The 21044-nt window shown below is 30.7% G+C and overlaps 1 protein-coding gene and 1 pseudogene across 1 annotated transcript; one reads left to right on the plus strand and one right to left on the minus strand.

Annotated features, from left to right (window-relative positions):
• The first annotated feature begins 7475 nt into the window (after positions 1-7475).
• Positions 7476-15503, plus strand: LOC107960979 (DExH-box ATP-dependent RNA helicase DExH17-like). The gene is given in 28 exon segments (XM_041114232.1): positions 7476-7688; positions 8016-8199; positions 8357-8518; positions 8660-8897; positions 9020-9056; positions 9142-9188; positions 9290-9327; positions 9474-9495; positions 9621-9797; positions 9800-9829; positions 9913-10069; positions 10162-10213; positions 10396-10467; positions 10583-10632; positions 10900-11017; positions 11092-11155; positions 11228-11311; positions 11404-11529; positions 11801-11997; positions 12112-12300; positions 12608-12862; positions 12942-12991; positions 13227-13247; positions 13637-13716; positions 13797-13995; positions 14084-14118; positions 14208-14498; positions 14581-15503. Coding segments are annotated over 28 exon segments (3618 nt in total). The 5' UTR covers positions 7476-7620; the 3' UTR covers positions 15156-15503.
• Positions 15504-15573: 70 nt separating this feature from the next.
• On the minus strand, positions 15574-21032 carry LOC107960978 (uncharacterized; annotated as a pseudogene).
• Between the last annotated feature and the right edge of the window lie 12 nt (positions 21033-21044).

Genomic DNA, 21044 nt, shown 5'->3' on the forward strand with positions numbered 1-21044 from the left:
TAAATGGGATTGACTGGTCTTATCTTTTTGGGATGATTTCTTGGTGTAAATGAAAAAATTATAACAGTTTTATTTTTCAGGATATCACTTGGAGCACGAAGGAAATCATTAAAATCTCTTTTAGTTGGGTAAGAAAGTTTGTGTCTATTTCGAGGCTGCCATCATAGAGCACTTGTAACTCTCCTACTAGTCCACACTTGGCACATAATTGGGTGCGTTTGAACATAGATAGGTCGGTCAAAAATGTGTTAAAGATAAAATTAATTCAGTATTATATTTTTATATTTAAAGAAACAATATAAAATTAATATTAATTGATTATGTTTTCACGCGTTTTCCATTTTAACATCCACTAAAGAGTTTTAATTTTTAAAATTGACACATTTAAAATATTGTGATCGTTAATTTTATTTAGTTAAAATAATAAAGGACTTTAATTATACAAAAATTTGAAGGCAAATGAATAGTTGGTTGCTAGCCTACCCCTAATTTGCAGCAATGAAATTTAGACAGTTTACAAAAAAAACAAGCGCCAAATGTGTACCGGTAATAGTAGCGTCACTATAAACAGAGTCGGTGTTTGGTGTCGGTAGTTGTTATGTTGGGTGACGCTTTTTTGAGAAGGCCCAATCATGTGTTGGAAGTTGGAACCCATAAAATTCTTTCAAAAGAAGAACAGGTCACTAACTACCGTCACCTAACCGTTTTCCCTAAATGAGTCGGTTGGAAGCACAGAATATTCGGTATTCTTTTATATTATTAATACTAGCCTTATGGCACGTCCATTGTAAGGTGAAAATATAAAATAATGTTAAACATTTTACAACTTGATAATTATTAATACAAAAACATTTAAATTTTCTTTAATGCAAATGAGACAAAATATATTTAAAAAAAAATTTTGTTTACTTGTTGTGCACTTATTTTATTTTTTAAAAAAGTGTTTAGAAGATGCGTTATTATTTTTTAAAAAATATTAGATTACCTTTTTATCCTATCCTTAATTATTAAATATTTAATTTCGATTTGTTAACTTTTAAATAAATAAAGTGGTGTTGGATTGACTCGTGACACCAACTCAATTAAAAGTTTAAATAATAGTATAGATGAATAGTCACAATCGGAGGAACATTTTCTTGATATCAAAATTAAATTATAAAATTTAAAAAATGGCTAAAATGTAGTTTTACCATTACATTAACTTATAAATTTATAATTCATGGAGGGGCTAAACTAATATTTTACCATTTTTGAAAGAGCTATAGTTGAATTATATATTTTTAAGGTCAAAATACAAATTTACCTTTATATTAACTTATCAAATTATATTATTTTTATAGGGGCTATACTAACAATTCATTATTTTAAAGGCCAAAACTCTTATTTCCTGTAAACTTGTTCAAAGAAAAGGATAGGTTCGGATTGAGTTCATACAAAATTTTTATATTCACTTTCTTTACTTAAATTTAACCTGACCTAAATTATAGGCTCAATTTTCCACTCAAACCCAATTCGTATAAAAAAACAAATGTTTAAGCCTTACAAGACCTATGAATATTTTACCAAGTCTTCTTTAAATCTACTTTTAATCATAATATCATTTTAAATCTAATAAATAATAATATTAATTGTAATAAGTAATAATATAATTATATACTAGAAATTCTATTAAATATAGATACGTGTAAAAATTACATATATAAAATATAAATATGAATTAAAAGATACAACAAATAATAATATGTATGATTCAAAACTAATAATATATATATACGAAATTTTAAAAAGAAATTAAGTTTTACATAAAGGTTTGGATAAAAAAAAGTTATAGAGAAAGATTGGTATCAAAATTTGCTGAGATGTTTCTAACAGCGGCCACTTATTTACATTAATCAATGCATAAGTTTATTAACCATATATAATCACAAAATCTAAATGTTATTTCAAAGTAGTTTAGGTAACTAGTGCTAAATATTAAGCATATTCAAACCTACTTAAATATTTAAATATTAGTTGATTGAGTTTTAATTTAATTAGTACGAGTATTATTGTTAATGTAGGAGGACGTGGGTTTGAGTGTACTGAAGTGCATTATCCTCTTATTTATAAGTTGGGGAGAAGTTATAGATAGTTTTAGATATTGTGTCAAAAAGAGCTGATATGATCAAAAAAATATAATAAGATTATTCAAAAGGAAAAAAAATCTAAACATCGACCCTATAGCTCTCTACCAACACTCCCCACTTAAGCAATTGGATTTTCGAATTGAGAGAGATCAAGAATTCTCACTATTTTTAGATTGATGGACCCAATTCAATTCAGTGGGATCTTTCATTCACATTTTTTCCATCCGGAATGTTTTATAAAACTCTTGGACCCTTGAATTTGGAGTATCCTGCTTTCATGCAATTCACAAGGTTCAACAAGCAACCGATATTTCACGATCAAGGGTGTAGTACTATTTGTAGTAGCGGTCCTTATATATCGTATTAACAATCGAAATATGGTCGAAAGAAAAAATCTCTATTTGACAGGGGTTCTTCCTATACCTATGAATTCCATTGGAGCCAAAAATAATATATTGGAGGAATCTTTTGGGTCTTCCAATATCAATAGGTTGATTGTTTTACTCCTATATCTTCCAAAAGGACAAAAGATCTCTGAAAGTTGTTTCTTGGATCCGAAAGAGAGTACTTGGGTTCTCCCAATAACTAAAAAGTGTATCATGTCTGAATCTAACCAGGATTTGCGGTGGTGGAGGAAATAGACAACAAGCACTAATGGGGCTTTTGTTGTATAATTATGCAGTCGTAGATATATTTTCTATTAACCTTTGTTTATAATTTAATACACACATCAAGTTTTCTAATAAAATCCTATGACATTAATTCCATAACAATTAAATAAAAGAAAATAGTGAATGTATGTGAAATATTGTTTTATTATAAGGATTTGATTAAATTAGTTCTTCTATTATTAAATAGATCAATTTAGTATTTGTATTGTTAAAAAGAATTAAATAAGGCCAAATTTAAATAGAGTTAACATTTAATGTTTAGCAGAGTTAGTATTTTTAAAGTTTTTTTAGTTCTGTAAATGAAATCTTTTGTTTAGAATAGAACTGCAATTAAAAAGAAAAATAAATTTTAAGATATTTTTTATATAATAAATGTTAACCCCGTTACAATTTGGACTTATATGATTTTTTTAATAGTATATAGACTAAATCGACCTATTTAATAATAGAGGAACCGATTTGATCCTGTTCCTATAATACATAAACCTCCTAAGTACTTTAACCTATATAATTTTTATGTTTTAAGAAAACATAATAAATATATTTATGTTATGAATATCTTATTAAGTGGATATCCATCAAAATCAAGATAAGTTTTGATGTACTTTAAATTCTAATAGTTATTAAAAGTAAATCTCTACTTCATTTATACTTATTATGCCTATAAATAAAAACTTTGGAAAAGCTTTGTAAATATTTCGATTGATCAATAAAATATGCTTTCTCTTTTGCTCTCTCATTTTCATTGTTTTTTACTCCCTGTCTATTTATTTTGTAACACATTATCAGCATGATTCTCTTTTAACTATTTTTCTCCATAAGTCACAAAAATATCCCAAAATTTACTGTTGTCGATTGCCTCTTAGAGCTGTTGCTAGTTCAATTGAGGTCTGGACACCATATGTGATCATTAAAGCCTTGAACCATTAAGGTATATTTTACTATGATTTATTTATTATATCATGTTTATTATAATTGGAGACTAATTATGAGAACATGAATAGATAGATTTTGATTTGAAATCCGCGCATATTTGCGATAGTGATTATGAAATAAAGAATCTATTAAGACGTTTATAAGTTCGTCCTAGTAAATCTATTGCATTCCCTGAAATGAACGCAAGCATAAAAGAAAATAAAAACCAATATTATTCCAATATTTGGTAGTACAAAATTAGTCGAAAACTCTGGAAGAGTTAATATATTAATATTTTGTGATGGTTAATCCATTTGTTTTAAAATATATTCATTATAATGATATCATAGTGGGATTGTGAATGAAGAAAATATTATATTTCATATGAAGCAAAAGAGGATTGAGTTTTTGATTTATATTAATCACTCTTGTTATCAATTGAATTGATCCTGACTATCTTTGTGATATTCTTTTGTCATCATCCCCATTAAGAGGTTGAAAGCAAAATATATAACTGTGAAAGATCTGCTTACCAGGAATAGAATAAGATAATCTATCTAAAACTCGTTATGGTTGGATGTACTTGAAGTTGTAAATTTTTTTAAAAATTGTGAGTATAACTCTACGGTATTCAGAATAAATTCTCAATTAAAATTATATGAAAAAATATTACTGATGAGAACTTACAAAAGAGAAAACTTATGTTTGAAAAGTCATTAGTTATGTACATGTTGTACACCTGGAAAATAAGACCCAGTCCCAAAGTTTGCTATTAATAGAATTTGATTGGATTCAAAGTCCACTACTACGGTTTAATTTTCTTACTTCTTGATAAAATCGTCAAGACTCGATGTAAAAAAAATCTTTAAATATTAAATCAACTTGATATATTGTTTAAATATTTGAGATTGTTTTCTTTTAAAGTTTTGATTACATGGATTACATATTATTTTAAGCATCTCATTTGTTCATGAAAATGAATATTAACTGATTTATTTATGTTTGCTATAGTAGGTTTTATAATTAAATAATATATTTGATTAAAACATATCTAATATGCAAATTTGAGTTAATAAATAAATGAATTTTATGATTATTCGAATTTAATTTAGTTTAAAGAATTGTTAAAGGTAATAGTTCATACGTTTTATATTATTCCATAAGTTAATTATTTAGAGAAATGACATGAGCAATTGTAAATGAAAAGTACTATGAGCATTAATTGTTGGATTTTAAATTAAATTTCATGCATGTTTATGATAATGGTTATGAAAGGAAAAAAAATTGCTAATTTTTTATTATGTTATATTTTTATGTTTGAGATGTGATGTTTATTGATATATTTAGTATAGGCTTGTTTCTATACAAGACTTAGGCAATTATTCTTGGTAGTTAATTGATTATGCCAAACTCTTGTTAAAAGGATTTTTAAAGTATTTTGAATCGAACTTGGGACTTCTCGCATCCGAAGAGAGAATCATACCATTAGACCAAATGCCCTGTATTTGAAGATTTGGCATATTTCCTAAAGTGAATATTACATATAATTGTTTTGGAAATTATATTCATTGACTTAGTGACATTATAAACTTCACATTGATTTAGATATTTCTGGTAGTAAATGTCACAATAGTACTTATATGTGGATACAAAGTAAATGGAATGATAGTAAAATTATCAATTTGATACAATTTAGTACAATTGAAACGCATGTTAAAGTAAACCAGAAGTTTACTGATACAAATGCATTTACTATTTGGCTTGACTAGTTAGACCATCCTGGATAATATATGATGCGAAAATTAATTGAGAATTCATATGGACATTAATTAAAGAACCATAAGATTCTTTAATTTAAAGAATTCTCATTTGTTTTTTTGTTCTCAATGAAAATTCATTGTTAGAAATTCACTAGCAAAAGTTGAGGTTTAATGTCTTGCATTTCTGAAATGAATATTCATCCACCATGTCGATGGTTTTGATATGTTATGATTTTGATAGAAAATTTTTGTCACTCTAATTATCATGCGGAAGTTAGAAAAATTTGTTTGAGATGAAATTATAATTTTTACGATAATAAAAATATAATATTAATATTTTAATAGCTTATATTTTTATAATTTTTAAAGGATTAAATTAAAATTTATTATTTTTAAAAGGGGTCAAAATATAATTTTAACTCTACTAATTTAAAATTTCAAAGGATCTAAATAATTTTTTTTTCATTTTAAAGGGGCTGCTCCTGCCAACTCTCCTAACTACGCCCTTGCTGATTATACAATTCGTCTAGTTGACGAGTGTAATATTTTAATGGATTCGATAAATGAAAAGACATAATTTCAAATACGGAATGTTCAAATTGAGAGAGTTTTAGTCCTTATTCAATACATTGAACTCGAATACGTGCAACTACGTCATTTTTGTTATAATAAATTAGTCTATTTATAAATAATTTAAAACGTTAGGAAATTATTTGTTAGTAGAGTTTTTATACTCTATACACAGAGTTAGGTATTGTTAAGTATTTTATAAAAGAGATTATTTGATATATTGTTAGTGAAATTTTTATTTTCCACAAGATCAATAGGTTAACAAATATTTTAAAAATATATAATAAAATATTAAAAAAACATACGTCAAATTTTTAAAATTGCTTGTGAAATACAAAAATTACATTAATACTAACTTATAGAAAAATAGTAAAAAATAAATATTAAAAAAACATAATACAAATTTTAAAATTGCTTATAAATAAAAAATTACCCCACCAGTTTGACGTTTGATATATATATTTTTTACGCTCCTTCTTGGTTTTGTGAAACCTTCAGTTTTGAGTATTGATGGATATTTTTTGGGACGGGAAAAAACAAAGGAACTAATTGGATGTAAGGGTCTGTGTCTCATTGCTTCTAGAATTCTCTTTGTTTTGGTTTTTGTGTAATTTATTTATCATGTGTGTTTTAATTTTGTTTGGGTTTTATTTAGTGTTTTGAACTTATGTTTATTTTTATAATTTATCTATTTTTGGATAAATGAGAAGCAAAAGCCTAATCTATTTATTTCAAGAAAAAAATTATCACACCAATTTATGGCTCAACTTAAAACGGTAAACATTTCAGATTATAAATATAATATCCAAACATGATCTATGGCTAGTTTAACATTAATTTTAAAAAGTATTTTTGAAAAATTTGATTTTAAGATTTACGGATTTAGGCTGTATTTTGCGATGACTTTTAAAAATACTTTTGATAATTTAATTATGAAGATGTGAAAATGTAATTAAATTGTTAAAAATATTTTTAAGAATTTTAACTTTTCTATTTGAAGATAGTGCTTTTGAAAAACTAATTTTTTTTTTCAAAATTTATTTGTTTAGTATTTGTTTTACTTCAAAATATTTTTGATGTAAAAAATAATTTTAAAAAACAGTGTTAAGAAAAAGAAAAATCGGGGAGGAGAATAAAATTGTGCGCGCCAGAAAGGATGAATTCAAGTTTATAAATATCCAAGCGATTTATTCAAAATTTTAAACACAACCTCTTGTGCTTTTTTACAAAAAGATAATATTAGTTTTTTCTGTCAAGAAGTGTTTGTAGGAGAGAAAAATTAAGAATTTTAAATTATTTATTTAATATTCATTTTCTTTCAAAAATATTTTTGATGTCAAAGTTACTTTTAAAAAGCCCTGTTAAACACAATCTTAATAAAAAAGAAAAAAAACGGGGAAGAGCATAAAAACGTGTGCGCCAAAAAAACAAATGAATTCAAGTTATAAATATCCAAGCTTTTCAAAATTTTAAACAGAGACATTTTGGGCCTTTTTACAGAAAATAATATTGGCTTTTTTAAGAAAAAAAAAAAAAGAGCTTCTTCTTGCCTCAGATTGATAGCAAGAGAGTTTGATTATGGATTCATATTCACTGAAATCCGTGTTCGATTTACCAGAATCTTTCCGTTCAATCTTTAACTTCAGGTAAATGTACTTCAACTTTAAATTTTGGCATTTTGAGAGTTTGAAAATAACATTGTATGGATTTAGCTTGATTCTGAACGGATTTAAATATTGACGGCAATGTGGTTTTAGTACTCAACGTCGTTGATATTCACAGCCAATATATACTGCAATTAATTGTGGTATCATTTATTATGTTTATAATCACCATAAAAGCGGTGCGAGTTCACGACTGCAATTTAAATCTCTTTGTAAATGATTACAAGCATAACTTGATATCATTTTTATCTATTTCCTTGAAAGGCTGAAGCAAATCCAGAATTCCATGGTTTTTATTGTTTTTTGCAGGTACTTTAATTCACTGCAGAGTGAATGCTTTCCTGTTTGTTTCCTCTCCGATGTAAACATGGTAATTTCAGCTCCTACCGGAAGTGGGGAAACCGTGCTCTTTGAGCTCTGCATTTTGAGGCTTCTTTCAAGGTTTATCTCTGGCGATGGAAGGTTTGTCCATATAAAGGGAACACTAAAAACAGTTGAGTCTCCACCACTCATGGGCAGTATTAAGTTTTTAGGCACTTAATTTAGTGCTTTAGTACATAAAAGCACACAAAGCGCCTTTTCTCTTGACTTAGTCTTCAGTTAACTCATGTTGAGAATATTCTTATTTTTTGTTTTGATTTGGTCTAAAGATCTACATAGCTCCATCAAAAGCTTTAGTACAAGAGAAGCTGCGTGATTGGACGCAGAAGTTTGGTTCATTGGGGATAAGTTGCCTGGAGTTGACCGGTGATAACGATTCTTATAGCACAAGGAATATTCAAGAAGCAGATATCATTTTAACCACTCCTGAGGTGAGTACATTTACATGTCATACCAAAACCCAAACCGCGAATTTACTCCTTTGTTGCAATGTGATACTCTTTTTAAATGGTTCTGTTGAGGCAAGAGTTGCATGATTTGATGTTTTTTTTTTGTTTTTGTTTTTTACTTAGAAATTTGATGCAGTGACTCGATATCGCATAAAAGATGGAGGCTTGAGCTTTTTCAGTGACATATCACTTTTACTTATTGATGAAGTTCACCTACTGAATGATCTTCGTGGGGCAACTTTGGAAGCAATAGTTAGCAGAATAAAAATGCTCGCTCGCAACCCAGAAATGAAATCAAGTGCTCTGGCTTCTGTTCGTTTTTTAGCTGTGTCAGCCACTATTCCAAATACTGAGGACCTTGGTAAAACTTTCCTCTTATAGGTGCTAAAGAGTTAATTTGGTTTTATTAGAAACTTTTACTTCCAAAAGATGGAAAATGACTTAAATTTTAATAACATACACACTGCATACCAACAAGCACAGCTGAATGGCTCGAGGTCCCTGTCCAAGGAATCAAGAGGTGAGTTAATGATGGCATTTCTGCGTTATCTTCTCTTAATTTGCAGTAGAATCATATCCCCATTAACTTTCTAATGTTTTAACAGGTTTGGAGAGGAAATGAGGCCTGTAAAGTTGACCACTAAAGTTTTTGGTAAGCGTTTTCCTTTTAGATGTTCCATCTTCAAAATTGTCTTTCCAAAGTTATCTCCCTCAAGTGCATTTCTTTCACAACAGTAAATGCCTTCCTTGCAGGGTATGCCTCTGCAAAAAATGACTTCCTATTTGAAAAGGCAAGTAATTGTATTTATATTAGTAAGTCATACACCTTCTTACTAGAAATATTTAGACTGTAAGGGAAGATATAAGAACATATATCATTAGTCAAAAAGTTCAAATTCATCTAACACTACTGATTGTCTCTATGTGTCATCACCAGCGCCTCCAAAACTATATTTTTGGTAAGATTCAACTTCTTGACTTAATGTCTTATTAAAGGTTTACTAATTGTTTCTGGTATATGCACTCAAGTCATCTTTTATCATAAAAGAGCTTATATATAACTATTGGTCAAAACTGATTGCAGATATTCTAATGCAATATTCAAGAGGAAAATCTGCTCTAGTTTTTTGCTCAACTAGAAGCGGGGCACAAGAAGCAGCACAACGCCTCTCTCAGATCGTAATGACCTTTGGTTATTCAAATCCATTTATTAAAAGTCGTGAACAACAGGAAAGGCTACGGGAGGCTTCCCTGTCATGCTGTAACAAATGCAATCTTATATTCTTTATGGAGGTAAAGGGTGTACTTATACTGCTATGACACTCATTGTCCTGAAAAATTGCTTGTCAAGTTGATGTCCCATTCTATGTTTGCAGTTGGTTATCATAATGGTGGGCTTAGTCTCAAGGATCGTAATCTCATTGAATGTCTTTTTCTTAATGGTGATGTACAAGTTTTATGCACCACAAATACTCTTGCCCATGGAATCAACCTACCAGCTCATACAGTTGTAATAAAGTCAACACAACATTTGTATGTCAGACTGTTTCCCTCAACTAATTTTTGTTCCCATAGGAGGCCAGAGCCTCATCTATCTAATGTTTCAAAAAATTCATTTTATTCAGCAACAAAGAAAAAGGCCTTTACATGGAATATGACCGATCAATGATACTACAGGTGTGTTATTACATGGATCTTCAATAGTTCTGAGTTATTTTTAAAGTCATAAATCACTAGATTTTCTCTACTCTCCTACCTGCTGCTTATCTCTATCCCTATTAGGTTGTACTTGCATTGATGTCCATGTTTTTCAGTATTCTTGTATATGGATATATTTAAATTAGTTTTTTTCTATTCAGATGTGCGGGAGGGCAGGTCGGCCCCCATTTGAAGATACAGGGATGGTTATAATCATGACTAGACGAGAAACGGTAATTTAACACTGTGATTTGTTCCGATTCTCTAGCATATTGCTTTATTATTACTAATTTAGCCATGCTTGGTTATTGCTAAGTTGTCTTCTATGATTTTCATACGTGATCTCAGGTTCATTTATATGAGAATCTCCTCAATGGATGTGAAATGGTAGAATCACAGTATGTCAACAACTTTTAATATGTTGCTCTGACCTTTCAATTTTCTTCAAATTCAAACATGGGTATAAGGATATGCTCCAAATACATGTAAAAACTTAAAAAAAGTTAAACATATCCGTGATGGACACATATTCGTATTTGACACTCACACTTAAGTTTGACTGATATAAGATTTGTTATTCTTGACTTCTGCAATAGTGCGTGCCTTCTATGAAAACTGGGCGATATCTTCTAATTGTGTGCTTCGCCTTTGTCTTACCAATGTAGGTTGCTCTCATGCTTGACGGAACACTTAACTGCAGAAATAGTTCAATTGACCATCTCTGACATCACAAAGGCAATTGAGTGGATGAAGTGCTCATATTTATATGTGAGAATGAAAAAGGCATGTATATAGCGATCTTTTGAATGATATAATTTATTTTACTTCAAAATTTGACACCTTGAATGCACAATCAGAATCCTGGGAATTATGCAGTTAAAAAAGGAATTCGAAGAGAACAAGTAGAGAAGCATATGCAAGGTCTACTTTTTCCATTTTGATTTATTGTGTTTGTTTTGACATCATATTACTCATCAATGTTGTTTAAACCAGAAATTTGTGTTCAAAATGTTAATGAGCTATCATGCCACCAAATGATCCAGACTGATCAAGATGGTTTTGCCTTGAAGCCACAAGGTATCTTGAAAATTTTAAGCTTTCTCTTAGTTTTCCTGAAGTATAAACATATCATTTGTTCCTACCCTTTATTATCACTTCCTTTTTTCCAGAGCCAGGAAGATTGATGACAAAGTACTATTTGAAATTTAACACCATGAAACACATTATGCAAGCACCATCTAGCTGTAGTTTGGAAGAAGTACTACAGATTATATGCCATGCTGAGGAGATTGCTTGTATGTATCCCTATCTAGTAATAGTTGTTTCTTTTTCTTTTTGGTTAAAAAAATTATTGTTTTCTCAATGATATTTGGATTCGGGTGTGAATATTGGATATATATGTTTGTTATAAGTATGCATAAATTTCTAAAATTTCTATGTATTCAAAGGGGTCCTTGGAAAATCATAGTATCTATGTCCAGATAGACAAGTTACTTAAAAACAGTAAATTTTGTACATGTTCTCAAGAAAGTATGATAGTGATACACTAATGTTCTGAAAACGAAGGGATACAGCTCAGACGCAATGAGAAGAAAATTTTGAATGACATAAATGGAGACAAAGATGGCCGCCTCCGTTTTCATGTCACCGGTGATAAGGGAAAACGGAAAAAACACATTCAAACTAGAGAAGAAAAGATATTTGTTTTGGCAAATGACTGCTTAACCGGGGATCCTTTAGTTCCTGATTTGTCCATGACCCAGGTTTATTGACCTCAATTCGATTATCCTTTTACTTTAATTATGGATATAACCTTTTTTAGAAGAATTACTTCAAAGTTGAACTGATGAAATTATGAATTGGCTTGTTTGCCTTAGGATGCAAATTCAATATGCTCAAATGGGGCTAGAATTGCCAAGTGTATGAAAGAATATTTTATATACAAAAAGAACTATAGAGGAGCCCTGAATTCGTCCCTTTTAGCCAAGTCGTTATATCAGAAACTCTGGGATGACAGTCCATACCTGCTGAAACAATTACCTGGCATTGGCATGGTGACAGCAAAGGTTTTCTTTGACGAGTACTAGTTTGTTTGATAATGCTGCATTTATTCTATCTACCTATGTTACTTGGACCCAGATGTAAGTGTTGGGTATTAGTATATGTCCGAATGGACATGTTCAAAATTTCTAACTTGTTTATATAAACTTAAAGAATTCATGGAATGTCATATCCTCATACCTATGTTGCGTTGGACATAAAAACTGGACAAAGATACTTGGGAAAATAAAAAAAAGGGGTGAGAGCAAACAAGGATTTCTAACTATCTGTTAGATTCAATGTCCTCTCATTATATTTATGCCTTTTATTCAGGCACTGCATTCAATGGGAATTAAATCATTTGAGACATTAGCTGAAGCGGATCCAAGGAGGATAGAATTAGTTACTGGTAGAAAGTTTCCTTTTGGAAATCATATCAAGGAGTCTCTCACGTCATTGCCTCCAAAAGTTGACATTAAGATCGAGGTAAGTGAATGCCTGAGGCAGGGGAAGTCTAAGTTAGCAGTAACATTAACTAGGCTATCATCACAAGGGGTCCAATCAACTAAGCGACACTATGCTGACATGGTAGGTTATCCGAATGTTTCTTCATACTACTTAATTAGTCATTAATGAAATATAATTTACTAAACATATTCTCTTACAGATCGTTGCTTCAGAAGAAGAAAACCTAATTCTTTTCCATGAGAAGATAAGGTGCTATTAACATTAATTTGGATACTACAATTTTGAGCAACGAGGGTGTTTTTTCTCAAACAGATTTCTTATTTAATCGAATATTTTAGTCAAATAAAAGTCAGGAAGACTTTTTGTTTTCCTTTATGGATTTTGTTATGCCAAATGGTGAACTTTGGTGGAAAGCTTAATTCTAGATGCTACCTGTGCTTGTTTCCTCTATATTACTTTCTAACTTTATCTGACTTGGTTGCAGCAGAGTGGATGAGTTTTTAAGGTATGCAGTCTTCTTCTCGAACTCCTTATTTTGTAAACATCAGCCTAATAATAATACTTTGAAACAAGTTTTCGTCACTTACACGACGACAAACATATAAATTTAACAATTTAAAATGTTTTGTCTTGTTTGTGTTACTTTTTCATGTTCTATCATGTTTTAGTTATTATTTATGCCAGCCAAGTTATGAATTGGACGTATAAGTGCAGACGGAAATGAATGCCCTTAAAACTAATGCTTTTTCAGAATCATTTTTCCCTAATTGCAGTGGACTTATTAAACTTACAGAACCGATTGGCAGTTCTACTTGATTGAGTTCATGAATGAGTTTAGTTCAATTTGCTAGGTCTTTAATTACTTATGTGTAGAATGTTTGGTTATACTTGCAGCCCCTACAGCATGACAATCCTCGTGTCAAACCCCCTCGGAAAGATGACCATAAAGGCTGATCTTGTTTTTGAAGAATACAGCTAAGTTTCTAAAAGTCATAAATACACTGCGCATAAATTCCAGTTTTAAAGACTCATTTTTGCAGTTTTATCCATGCAGTTGGAGTTGATCTCCATGAAAAACTTCTGCTGGTTAAGGAGAGCAATTCAAATGCCAATCTTAAACGTGCAAGGAAACCAACTCAGTTTTTTGCTCCTGAGGAAGTTTATGTTATAGAAGATGACAAAGCAGCCACACATAAATCTTTTGCCCAAAGACCTCCCGATTTGATTGAATCTAAAAGGGAAAGTTCTTCAGTGTGAGAAACAGAGAATTCTTCTGGATTTCAAGTAACTCATTTCATTTACACCCTTTCATCGTGTCATCTAATTCATTTTTTATTCCAGGCCCAGTTTCAACCTCTTGGATGAAGAACTAGAAGGTATGGGATTATGCTGTGATTTTCATTAGATATCCTAGCATCTTTTTTGCCTATTTCACGCAGTATTTCCGCCTAAAAAAATTCTGTAGGAGAGTTTGCTGCTGGAATTGAAAATGATGATTGTAAAATCATCACTGAGCAATCAATATTTGACCATATACGAGAAAAAGCCAAGAACTTTCCTCTCTTGACTCCAAACAATGCCTATTCTCCATCATCTGACCAAGAGAAAAGCAAAATTCGTCAACATATATTGCTTGGTCCTTTACCAGAATCCAAAGGGCTTGAACAGATTGCTGATGATCACAATAACTATCTAACTGGAAAGCATCATATTACTGCTGGGAGCTCAGTTACAATTAATCTCACGGATGAATCAGGTGCATTTTTAATGAAATATTGTACGCAAGTCGTCATTTCTTATTCTAGCTTGGTTTTTAAACCGTTACTTGTCCTCTCTAGGTTATCTTCCATCTGAACCTGAAGCGTTCTCGTTCAAAAGTCTGACTGAAGAAGCAATATTTGATCACATACGAAAAAAGTCCAAGCATTTTCCGGTAATCAACATGCCAAAGCCCATTGATACCGACTGTTGCATTTGTACCGAGGAACACAACTCTGTTAATCAGCCAGGATCTGGCAATGCTACGTTAGGAACATCAAAAGATGCAATGGTCATTTCAGAACCTGAACCTGGCGAAGTCAACAGAGACGCCTGTGGCACCAAGGCCGGCACAAAGACGAAAAACAATGTACTCCAAGGAAGTTCCAGTGGAGCAAATGGAGAATCGGCTGTTTCTCCCAAAGTTTCAAGCACCAAAACTGCCACATTATCCGTTCAAATGCTATCATTTGATATTTCAATGGCGAAGAACAGCAAGCATCTAGCAGATCTTGGAAGCTCTATCCAGGATGGTCGGAAAGACAAGCCATCTCCAAGTGACTCAAAAAGGCAGAGCCGCTCACTGGCCTCTACAGACCAAGCCAGGGAAGTAGGTTCATTTCTTGGCTTTCAGAGTGTTTTTTCATTTCTCTGATTTCTTTTCACCTTTCAGCACTACAAAATTGGCAGTCACGTATTTCTAATTTGTCAATTTCATCGGAAAAATTGTAGTATTTCATTGCTCTTTCGATCTTCATTTTCTTTAATAGGGCTGAAAACTGATAGATGAAACTTGGCTGAATCCTGGTAATCGCGTTTTGGTCGTGTTAATATAGTCAAGAACAGGCTAAAGTTTAGTATTTTTAGAAAAAAAAAAGTAATTAAATAAACTGAGTTTGTCTTTATATACATTGACTCTTGCTTCGAAAAATTTGTAATGTAAATTTTCAGTGCTAAATTTGAAGACAGTAATGATAGGCAAAAACGATCACTTGGCAGATTATCCCAATGGAGTAATTATGTAAAATACTGATGTGAATGCCATGAAGTATATTTGACAACATTTGAGCCATTTAAAAGTTCATTTTGAAGTAAAACTTTGAATAGAAAGAGATGTGCAATAATGGAGCACCAGGTGACGATAAATCAAGAAATGGGTCTGGCCACCTGTAACAGAGAATTATCACAGTTGTTTTGAATGATAATAGTAAAACTGATATTACCAGATCGAGACACAGGCATGAACAATGCATTGGAAAATGACAAAAGCACCCGTCCATAAGATGAAGTAAGAAATTCGAAACCAAGGAAACTGCAGAAAGGTAGTTGATAGATATACATAATTCAATGTTACTACGATAAAAAGAAAAGTTGTACCAGTTAAGCTAGATTGAAAAACAGCAATTATTTCCCCTGGCTTTTCAAGGCTGTATCACCGAGAAGTAGGATGACATTGAGTGTATGCATGTTCACGGTCATCTGAAATATGGAGATGCGGATTAGGCTTTGTCTTAGTAGACTACAAGCAAGGAAGAAATACAAAACAAGTTCAAGTGGAAACATCAGCCAACAGTTTTGATAGAAGTATTATTAGAAAAATAATGTACCAAAAATAAGTATTCTTAGCAAAAATTGAATGAATGGATCTTTAACTGGAGATGAGGAGATATAGAGAAATGCTTATGAAATCGTCCTCTAAACTTGAGTTACTTGGATTTTGTTGTTGGTGTCAGACACGTATTTGGAGGGTTTTTGAAGGATCACATTGGATATGCATTGAACATGGGTATTTCGAGAAAAAGAGTGACAGAGTTGGAACAGCATAGTATGATTCTATGAACTTGAACTACATGATGTGATGATCATTTCTAAACTTTGGATGTGATTGAATTCCTATTATACCGAACGTGTTCGTACACAGGCAAGATCTTGGAAGCAATAACCAGATGAACAAAGGGACATAGAACTCACAAAATTAAATGTATAATCTTCGATGGTAAGAAATGGAAAATAAGGCACCAATAAATGAGGTCAGTAAGCATTACTGCTCCAGCATTTATTTACATATGAAAAATCAAAATGAGATTTAACATAAAAGTCCAGAGGAGTACTGTAAAAGTCGCATGAAAATCTCGGAGGATTTGCAAGAGAATTTACCTGGAATATAACTTGAAAGAGATAACTAATGATGCCTGCTGCAGCTTGTGAAACATCGCACTGCTCCTGCAGATTTAAAGCTTTCATCCGTACATTAGTATCTTTTCTATTAGTTAAAGGTGTGTAGTATCCTTTCTCGGCATCTAACTTAACATGCTGTACGTTCATTTTATGATGCTGGTAACACCCGTAAATAGAGAGCAATTTTCCGAACTGCAAAAAAGAGGTGAAACTCGTACGTGCTGCAAACAGTCATATGGATACAACAGTTTTGTTGTGGCAGCAGAAACATTGGCACAAAGACTAGGAAAAAAATAAATGTGAGGGTTACCCCAAAATAAATGGTAACCAAAGTAAAAGTTCACCTGTCCAGAACCATAATATAAAGTTAGGGTCCGTTTGTTTACCTGTAAAATTTTTTATTAAAAACAGCTTTGTTATTTATATTTAAAATTATTATATTAATAATAATTTTTTTAAAATATTTAAAATATTATATTTTCAATATTATTAAACATACATATTTTATTATTTATATTTAGTCATATAATAAATATAATTTATTATTTTAATAATTATTTAATATTTCAATTTTATTTTAATAATAAATTTTAAAAATAATATTTTAAAAATAATATTTTTAAATAATATTTTTCACATATTATTAAAAATATTCAATATTAATATTTTGATAATAAATATTTATTACAATTATAAATATATTAATAATAAATGTTTTGTAGTATAAAGGTTAAAATATGTCATAAGTATATGTACACTTCACATATTTGCAATTTAATCTTTTATACTTTTATTTTGAAGAATTTAGTCCATTTACTTTGCAAATTTGAAAATCAAGTCTAATTATTAACATCCTTAATTTTTTTTGTCAATTTTGTTGACGTCATATTTTTAAATAAAAAATACTTGATAGTCATATAATTAAAAAATGACGTTATAATGAACCTGAATTTAACATAATATTTTTAATATATGCAAAAACAACGTAAAATATAAAATTATAGATAAAAATAAATTCAATTAAACAATAAAAAAAATAAGAAAATCTCAAAGGCATATGTTTAATTGAAAATAAATTTTATGAAATATTTTTGAAAAACTACTAAATAATAGAAAATTTTACACAACTTTATCCAAATACCAGAAAATATTAATTTTCCCAAAAAATAAACATTTTCAGTGAAATAAACAGAGCGTTAGAATATTTTGTATTACACACTCTTGAATTAGCTAAAAAGCAAGGCAAAATGCCCTATGATTCTAATCGAGATGAACAATACATTGGATTTAAAAGGTATAGCAAATAAGCTGTATTAGTAACTTAATACAAGGCAAATTCGAAGAAGAAAGCTTTGCTTACTGAGTATAATAGTAAAATATGCGACCTCCATTGGTGATGATTTTTAAAACAATGGTTGGGAGAGCTAAACCAAACGCAACGAACCGATAACCCAACAGCCAAATGGGATGGATTTGTTGAAGACAAGGCCTCCAAACATCATCAACACTTGTTTCAATCCTTCATATAATCAGTGATACGACAATTGGTGTTGAAACAATTGATGAACATATCCAATTCAACCAATAACTCAAGCTTGTTGTATCTCAAGTAGTCAACAGCTGCATCCTTCTAAAACCCTAAAACCAAATAACCCCAGTGTAAGTAGCATCATAATATTAAACTTGTTACAACAACAAAATGTTTAGAAAGCAAACTAATTCATAAGCTTCCTTGCTGCATGGCTTCAAATGCAGTTCTTGAATACACATTTTTATGTATTCATTAATCAAAACAGAAACAGAAATGGGTATTTGAGATCAGTAACCATTTAATTGATGAAACCCAAATCAATTGAAAAGAAAAACAAGCAAACAAATTTGTATTTTCATTGCTACTGCATCAGATTCCCGTAAACTAAATTAAAACGAAAAAGAAAAAGATAAGAAGATATTGCTTACATAAAATACGAAGAAATAAAATTTTTATATTTCAAATTTATTTGATCTAACATGACATTAGTTATATTATAACAATATTTTAATTTGACATGTTTATTTTTTTAACTTAATTCAATTTGATTCAACTCGAATTTCAATTCACCCTACTTGATTTGAAAAAATTTAAAACGAATTAAAAAGAATAAAATAAGACTTGTCAATTTAACTATCTCAAAAATCTTTACTCGATTTAATCCAACACTCATCCTTACTTTTCACTGCGTTAAAACACATGCTTGCAAAATTCTCCCCCATAGCTCTCTTGAATAACAACAACAAAGAAAATGATGCTCCTTAGATTCTAAACCATCACAACATAAAACACATTCAGGTTTAACTTGGTATCCCCATGAGATCAATTTATTCTTGTCAATCGATCTTGAATTACAAGCCAAGTAATAAAAACATGCCTTGGTATTGAAAGGTCGCACCAAACAATTCTATGCCAAGAAACTTTACACTAAAAATTCTGGGTATAAAAAATAAATTTATGAGAAAATAACTAAAATTTTAAAGTATGTATCAATGTCACTTTTTAAGGTTTTATTCTTTCTTATCTAAATTTTGGTATGCAAAAGAGTTACTAGAAAATAAAACTTGAAAATACAATAAAACTTAATGACTGTCTACATTTTACACTAACGGAAATAATTCATTGAGCATTGAGTAAATTATAGCAAGAAAATCGATCTTTATAAAGAATTTTTGCAGTAATCTTTTATAGAATAATCTAAAAATAATAGAAGATGGAGGAGAATCAAAAGAAACAAAAGTTTCTATATTTTTAGTGGGTAAAACAAATTAAATTTGACTCTTATTTATAGAAATTCTCATACATCTTCTTACATTTTCAATTATAACTATTAAACATTATAAATATTTTGAAAATATTCCAACAATTTTATGTGCTTTGTACATATTTGAAAATCTTTTAATCAGTGTAATCAAACATCTAAGTCTCAATTAATTTCTTCACACCTAATTATGCCTTGATGTAACTTGATCCTAAAAATTATTCTTACCTTTTAATAACATAAAAATTTGTCCAAGCTACCCAAATAGATCCAGATTGCATCGACATAAATCCCCAAATTTTGCAATATACAGGCTTTATTCTATGTGACTAGATCTTTAATACCAAGTTCCTCTTAGATTTAGGGTGACAAATTCCTTTCCAGCTCACTTTTGCTCCTTTGGCTAACCCTTCCATCCCTTTCCAAAGAAAAGAATTAATGACTTTAGAGGGAAGCAATGATACTCTACAACAAAAATTTTGAAGGTTGATTGTGATAATTGTAGCCTTTCAGCAAATAAAAGGTTTCTAGTGGTCCATTTGCGATTTCTTTGTGCAATCTTTTTTAGTAAAGAATTGCAATCTGTATCCCTCAAGTTTCTTGCAACTAGAGGCAACTTGTATCCCCTTGCCTAACTCCCTTAGCCCCTACAAGACTTCCATTTATAGCTCCATGTTGATGTCGCATGGGATTGTGGAGCTTGGCTGTGTTGCGTGTGACGAAGATGGGCTGATCCTCAGTGGGGTGGTATGCCTTGAGACCAGCTGTTGGGACGCAACGTTGGGGGGGAAGCCCATGCTATTCACCTAGGGCTTGGTTCGCAAGGGATACGGGCCTGTTATTATTGAGTCAGATTATTTCTTCGTTATTTGGGTCACTTTGTTTTTGAGACCCCATAATTGTCTTCATCTTTCAATTCTTTAGCTTTTAGTTCTGTTAGTAGATCGATAAACAAGGTAGCCAGAAGGATTGGGCGCATGGGTTTGCTTTGTGAATATGAGACTTGTTTTGGAGTGGATTACCCCCACGGGATCCAATTGCGGATGTTACTTGAGTTAATGAATTGCCTTATGGCCTTATCTTTCCGGAAAAAATGGTTTAAGTACTGCAACTTCTAAACTTACAAACACCTCAGAAAATCCTAACCCAACTGATAGAATCAAAAGCTTTCCTAAAATCAACTTTTATGCACATCTTGAAGATAGTTTCTTCTTACCATACCCGTTCACCAATTTCTGGGCAAGCTGAACATTGTCTACTAAGCTTCTTCCCTCTATTGTTGTTACATATAATCATAGGTAAACACTTCTTCATTCTATTTGAGAGAATCTTAGTAATGCACTTATAAACTGCAGTGCAGCACGGAATGTCTGAAATCAACTACTTGACTGGGATTTGGGAACTAAACATTAAAAGGCCCTAATATAGCACCAATTTAAAATAGTAATAAAAAAAATCTGAATTTGCACTCACCTCATCAACTCCAACAATGTTCCATGAAGTTTGGAAAAATCTAGTAGTACACCTATATTGGCCGAGGATCTAGCTTGGAAATACCTCATAGTAAACCCATT

This window comes from Gossypium hirsutum, chromosome A05 (assembly GCF_007990345.1).
Source record: "Gossypium hirsutum isolate 1008001.06 chromosome A05, Gossypium_hirsutum_v2.1, whole genome shotgun sequence".
Taxonomy (NCBI): domain Eukaryota; kingdom Viridiplantae; phylum Streptophyta; class Magnoliopsida; order Malvales; family Malvaceae; genus Gossypium; species Gossypium hirsutum.